Genomic DNA, 6,597 nt, shown 5'->3' with positions numbered 1-6,597 from the left:
ATATATATATATATATACACACTAGCTTATTTTATGGAGTATTTATATTAATAGAAAATGTTTATCAATAGTCGATAATGTCAGTGTTCTTCAATTATCTCGACTCCTCAAGGCTCTTTTTGTGAAGAAAATTTACCCAGGGTTGAATTGATGGACTTGGTGATGGAACCGGTGAAACGCAGCCGAAATAGTTTTGAACGCAACCGTTTCTGCAATTTAGTAAACTTTTGCATCAATTCACTGCAATAAAGAACAACCAACAGTGTCAACGACTGTTTTTTACTGCAGTTATCTTATTACATCATAGTACTCCCATGCATTCAGATAAAAAATGATTTGAGATGATGTTAGATAACTTTAGATACATGGCGCATATGACATGAGGTTTGTTTTATGATAAAAATGATACTTAATGATACTCGCAGAGTGGACATTTGGGACGCACTATGACACGTAATACAAGTCAATACAAATATAATTTTATCTGATTTTATCTTTCTTTTATCTTCCAGTAAGTAATAAAGGTAAAGACAATAATGAGTAACAAAGATTTGGTAACACAAATCGACATTTACGTCAATTTGTGTTATCAAATAGAAAATTCAGTGTCGCTAACATTGTACATACACTTCTTGAACTAGTGCAATCAGTGCAGGAACAGAAAAATACTTATGACCCGTTCGCTTGTTCGAATAGTCAGGTTGCTGCACAGTTCTTCAGGAAAACTGAGAATGGATCTGCTCGAAAACGCTAAGAAAAGTGCGGCTTACAAAGCCGTTGACGAATACGTTCATGTAAGTTGATTTACTTTAGTAATTGTGCGATTGATAATAGCTTTTCTCTTGAAGGTTATAATATATTCTAGCATATTGTCTTTCAGAATAATAGTGCCATTGGGATTGGCAGCGGATCCACTATAATTTACGCTGTTCAGAGACTTGGTATAGTTATATTTAATACTTTACATTTTATAATTGAAAATAATTTCATTGTTTCAATGAAATTCTTTTCAATATAAATATGATCATTATTATATTGTTATATAATTATTTTCAATGAAATAAAGTTTCATATTTCAAGTAATACAATTAATCAGTCAAGTTATTTTAACTTTGACTTAATATTTTCATATTTTTTTAAATAAGATTACAAACTATTTCTATTGTACTGTTCTTATTGGATTTTTTTATAAATGTGTGTCTATTAGAAGAACATGTATAGAAAAAATTTGAGACATTTTTTGCAATACATGAATTCAATTATACAGGATAATGCAACATTGCTGATGAAAAATTGTTTCCTTTATCTTTAATATTTTAAATGTTTTAAAAGATGTTTTATACAGTATATTTTATGTATTATTTTTTAAATTATTTTAATAAGACATATATAGCCAAATTTTAAGATTTAATCTTCTTGCTATTTACAAGAATGTGATCTCTTATAAATATTTTATTTTTAGCTGAACGTGTTGTAGAAGAAGAACTCAATGTAATTTGTGTGCCTACATCTTTTCAATCTCGTCAACTTATATTAGATAATCATCTTACCTTAGGCGACCTAGAAACTCATCCACATGTAATTTTTAAATATTCTTTCTCTATATTATATATTTCTTGTTATATATTTTTATTAACTACTTACTATATGGGTGTAGTTGTATTCTGCTATTGATGGAGCAGATGAAGTTGATAAAGACCTGAATCTCATTAAAGGTGGTGGAGGATGTTTGTTACAAGAAAAAGTTGTTGCTTCCTGTACCAATCGATTTGTTGTCATAGCAGACTACACGTAAGTATTATTGCATTTAATAATATTGATCTTGTTGATATATTAATTTGGTATGTTATTATATATTAACAACAAAATTTATAATACAAAGATTACACAATTTATTCTTATGTTTCTTTTTATATTTTAGAAAAAATTCAGTAAAGCTTGGTGAGAAGTATAAAAAGGGAATTCCTATTGAAGTAGTTCCTATGGCATATGTGCCAGTTAAACGTAAAATTGAGGATACTTATGGAGGAACTGCGAAAATTAGAATGGCCATCGCTAAAGCTGTAAATATATTTTCATTATTTAAATTCTCTAGATTATTATCACAAATTAAAAGTAATATAAATAACATACAGATAATTTATGTTACTTGTGCAGGGCCCGGTAATAACAGATAATGGTAATTTTATTCTGGATTGGCATTTTCCTGATGTTGATCCAAATTCTTGGAAAAGGATTAACATGGAACTATCCTCTATACCTGGAGTTGTAGAAACTGGTCTATTTACAGATATGGCTGAGACAGTTTTTTTTGGTATGCCAGATGGTACTGTACAGGAACGAAGCATATACGATTGAATGAAATTATTTTTGTTGAAATGTTGAATGCATGTTAAGGCGCGAATTTTATTACATTTTATTCTCAATTTCAAAAACGTTCTGATAACGCTGTTAAATCATGATTCTTGATAACCTTTCATTGCTATCTATTCTTGCCTTTTACTTTGTCCCACATGTATCATTCCAATTGCGTTATCATTATTTTTTTATACACTATACATTTTTATTTATATTTCTGTTATATGTGCAATTTGTATCAGGTCTTATAGGTTTCCTTTATTATCATTATGTAAACTTGTCATTATGTTCAATTAAAGTATATATTTCATATTTTAAGAATAAATTACTTCTCAACATATTTTGTAAATAAATAGTAAGAAAATGTTTACATGTGACATATACAATATATAACGTTTATCTTGAAATATGCATAAAGATATACAGATTATACAGATTATGTAGATATATGAGTTTGAAATATATATATTTTTATATAATATTTGTATTTAATTTTTCACACATATATTTATTTATAAATAAAGAAGAGAATAACACACTAAGTTGCACAGATTATAACACACACAAAAAATTTTATTTAGATGTTATTATATATTATTTTAAATAATATTATTTATGTATATACCATTTTTTAAATACTAATATTGAAAAAAGAATCAAAAGTACAATTATGTTTAATTTATATAACAAAAATTAAATAAATTATAAATTTAGAAAAAAATTTTAATGTAATTGTATTTGTTTAATAATTGTTAATACTTATATTAATTTGTATGATTAAAAGATTTCGTTTCGTATTGCAAAAAAAATTCGCCCGAACAGGGACTCGAACCCTGGACCCTCAGATTAAAAGTCTGATGCTCTACCGACTGAGCTATCCGGGCGATTGAGAAACGTATGGGTAAATATTGTACTGTATCGCATTCAATTAGAAATCTATATGTATGTATGTATTATGAAAAATTTGATTAATTCGAGCATTATGCATAAATTGGCCGATCAATTACATCGAATTTTTTATAACATGTATCATATACATATATTGTACATTTTAGAATGTATGTAGAATAATTAATATTGGATAAATATACATATAATGTAACATTTATTAATAAAACAGTTAAAAAATTTAATAATTTATAATAAATATACATATATAATGGATAATATGAGTTCTGTTTATGTCTCAAAATTGAAAAAAATTGATAATTTTATAAAAGATTAATTATTTATTTTTAAAATCAGCAATACTATTAAAATTCTAGAATTTTTATTCATATTATCATTTTTTTTTAGTATGATAGCTAAGAAAGGAGTATCCTAAATTTTTAAATATTACATGTTAATGTACATACTAAAGTATTATGTTATTCTTATTTAAAGAAAATTTAAATGAAGACTTATTTAAGCAATTATGTCTATTATCAACAAACACCTTTGAAAATCAAGTATGAAATATTTTTATATAAATTCTGAACTACTATAAATGTACCTATAATATTTTCTTTTATATGGGAAAGACAGCTATATATATGTACTTTGCTTTTCGCATGTATTAGACAGCTATGTGAAAGAGATAACTATATATATAGTTATTTTGCATAAGACGCATCTCTTATTCATAAGTGAACTATCATCCAGTAGCTATAAGCACTGTTTTACTATCTCACGTTAATTTAATAGCGTTTATATCTATCATAAGATTAAAAGGCGTCTTCATTTAAATAGACTGGTAATTTTATCACATTGTTTATCATTCGGCGTTTAATCACAATAATTATATACTCATCTTTTGATGACAGAAGTGTTTTTTGATAATCTAAAATAAAGAAATATTTATCAATATGTTTTTTTATTAATTATTCTTAATTATTCGGTTACATTTATGAAAATTCGGAAGAGGCAACTCTCAAGACAATTGTTTTATACTATAGTAAAAAGAGGCTTTTTAAAAATATATCTGCAATCAATATATTACGTAGAGATAGTAAAGAGAGATATAGTAAATTTTACTTGGAGGCCGCAAATGCAAAAAATTGTTTACTTCTTTTATTTTTTACGTATTAATTATGAATAAATTTTAATAATATCTCTTATTAAACATATCTATTATTGCTCGATTTGGACCAATATTCTTTTTATCTTGCTTTGTGCAAATTTACAAACGACAATATATATAATATATATAATATAATCACATAATATATAATTATTTATAATATGTATAAAATAAGACATTATATAATTACTAATTGATTTTTTAACTATTAAATATATATTAATAATTGCCAACATTTTTTAATTCAATAAATGGCAAAACACTCTTAAAAAATTGCCTTATTAGAAATCATTAGAATCAGAAAATAAATTTTTTTGTTATTTCATCAGCTTCTGTAAAAAATTTCAGAACCTTTGTTTGAAATGGTATAAGTTTTTTTATGTTACTAAAATAGTTAGTAAAATAATTATATTTTTTCAAATGCATTAATATTTTTTTGATAATTTTACCGGCGGTGAATGTGTTAAACAAAAGGAAAAGAGAGAAGAAAAATGTGACCAACCAATAGCCAACCAGGTTGAACGACTTAATCGTAACGCAGCGGGTTCTGATGTGAGAATGGTGTAAGTACTTAACTCCGACTGTGTTTCTTTCTATGATTTTTACACGTAGACTCTTATGCCAACCCGCTATACTTCATTTTCTGGCATTGATTTAATCGACATTAAATCTTTACCTACATAACTTCGATATTTTTCGACTTCTCTTTGCATTGTTCAGACTCTCGTTTGTGTGTAAATACGCGATAAATAATGTCCACGTGGAGCGCTAGAAGCAGGTATTTACGTTATCTTTCACGCATATAATTAAAAAAACGAAGCATTTGTTTTTATTGTTTGTTATACTATTGCGTCAAATGTGTTTTTTATCTTTGCACTTACGATTGTTTGCAAAATGTTTTGTTTGCACAATTTCTTATGGTAATTGTTCAAATTTATTTGAATAAAACACATCTAATTAGATTTGAAGATTAAAAATTAACGCTATAATTGTACCTAAATTTATGCTTAGGAAACTCAATATGTAATCTGCATTATAATATATTGTCAGAATAGACACGATATTGATTGGAGAAAGAAAAAAATTTTACTTGCATTAATACAAATTTTGTGCAAAGCATAGAAATTAAATGACGATTGAGTGACTAAATCAAAGGTAGAAAATAATTTCAAAAAGGACAATTTCTCGACAATATAGAATATTAGATATTTTGTGTGGAATGCGACTTTGAAATAATGATCGAAATTAGAGAATATTTTTTGAAATAAATATTTCCTTCCCACGTACTGATCTCGATGATCTATAGGTATACATATGAATTTTTATTTCGTGCTTATATGATGCTTTCGAAGTGTAATAAAAATTTTTACGAACTACACTACAATTTTTACGTAAAAACATATCAATTAAATCATCATAGTATTGCAATAGATTTGAAAATATCGTATATTGAATCGGTTTTAAATCTATAACCAGTTAGCACAATATTGTAACGAAGTACGAGAATTTCTCTCGCGAGCGGTATGCAATAAACTAGGGATACATTGTTACGTCAACATGCCATTCAGATCTCACCGTTAAATCCTGTGATCTATGACAACTTATGATCCGTGAATCTTAAGGGGCAACATGAGTTATTAAACCTGCTTAAGATGCATATTCCGCCAACAGTCACGGAATCGGAATACGACTATAATCTATTAGTGACAGTTACGCAAAAGTTGGAGCGTCTATACAAACGCACTTCTTGACGAAGAAATAACTTAATATCCTCCAGAAATAAATTTCATTGCCTGTTATAATTTTGTTTACAAATGTGAGAAAGTATTTTTAAAATATTCTAGAACAATGAACAAGAACATGATGACTAATAATTAGGCTGAAGATTTAATTCAATTTATGAATTAATTCAAATATCTTAAAGTTAAAATAAAGATTCAATTTGTTTGTATTAAATTTGTCATGTCAATAGATATAATGAGAGGGAATGAAAAAGAGAAAGAGAGAGAGAGAGAGAGAGAGAGAGAGAGAGAGAGAGAGAGAGAGAGATATTAGAATAATTTTTAAACTATTTTTGATGTATTAATAAATTTTCATGTATTAATAAAAAATAAAAAATCAGCCATATTAAATGTCCAAAAAAATATAATTTAATAATATAATTTAATAATAGTCCAAAA

The 6,597-nt window shown here is 26.4% G+C and overlaps 1 protein-coding gene and 1 non-coding gene across 2 annotated transcripts; one reads left to right on the top strand and one right to left on the bottom strand.

Moving 5' to 3' along the window:
* Positions 1-183: 183 nt before the first annotated feature.
* LOC108689057 (ribose-5-phosphate isomerase) lies at positions 184-2,508 on the top strand. Its single transcript, XM_018195660.1, has 7 exons — positions 184-511; positions 642-794; positions 881-941; positions 1,463-1,578; positions 1,658-1,791; positions 1,922-2,063; positions 2,158-2,508. The coding sequence occupies exons 2-7, from the start codon at positions 672-674 to the stop codon at positions 2,356-2,358; spliced, it is 777 nt and encodes a 258-aa protein (XP_018051149.1). The 5' UTR covers positions 184-511; positions 642-671; the 3' UTR covers positions 2,359-2,508.
* A 661-nt stretch (positions 2,509-3,169) lies between these two features.
* On the bottom strand, positions 3,170-3,242 carry Trnak-uuu. The gene has a single exon. It is a non-coding gene; the product is annotated as a tRNA-Lys (tRNA).
* Positions 3,243-6,597: the final 3,355 nt, after the last annotated feature.

This window comes from Atta colombica, unplaced genomic scaffold (genome assembly GCF_001594045.1).
Source record: "Atta colombica isolate Treedump-2 unplaced genomic scaffold, Acol1.0 scaffold254, whole genome shotgun sequence".
In the NCBI taxonomy this organism is placed as follows: Eukaryota; Metazoa; Arthropoda; class Insecta; order Hymenoptera; family Formicidae; genus Atta; species Atta colombica.
Note: the sequence above shows the minus strand (reverse complement) of the source record. Positions and strands in the feature narration are given on the sequence as shown.

What these genes read in the sequence shown, in the direction of transcription:
- LOC108689057 (XM_018195660.1), top strand. Translation starts at nt 672, where the DNA reads ATGACCCGTTCGCTTGTTCGAATAGTCAGGTTGCTGCACAGTTCTTCA. An exon ending in ACCTAGAAACTCATCCACAT is followed by an intron (nt 1,579 to 1,657) that starts GTAATTTTTAAA and finishes ATATGGGTGTAG; the next exon opens with TTGTATTCTGCTATTGATGG. An exon ending in GTTGTCATAGCAGACTACAC is followed by an intron (nt 1,792 to 1,921) that starts GTAAGTATTATT and finishes TTTATATTTTAG; the next exon opens with AAAAAATTCAGTAAAGCTTG.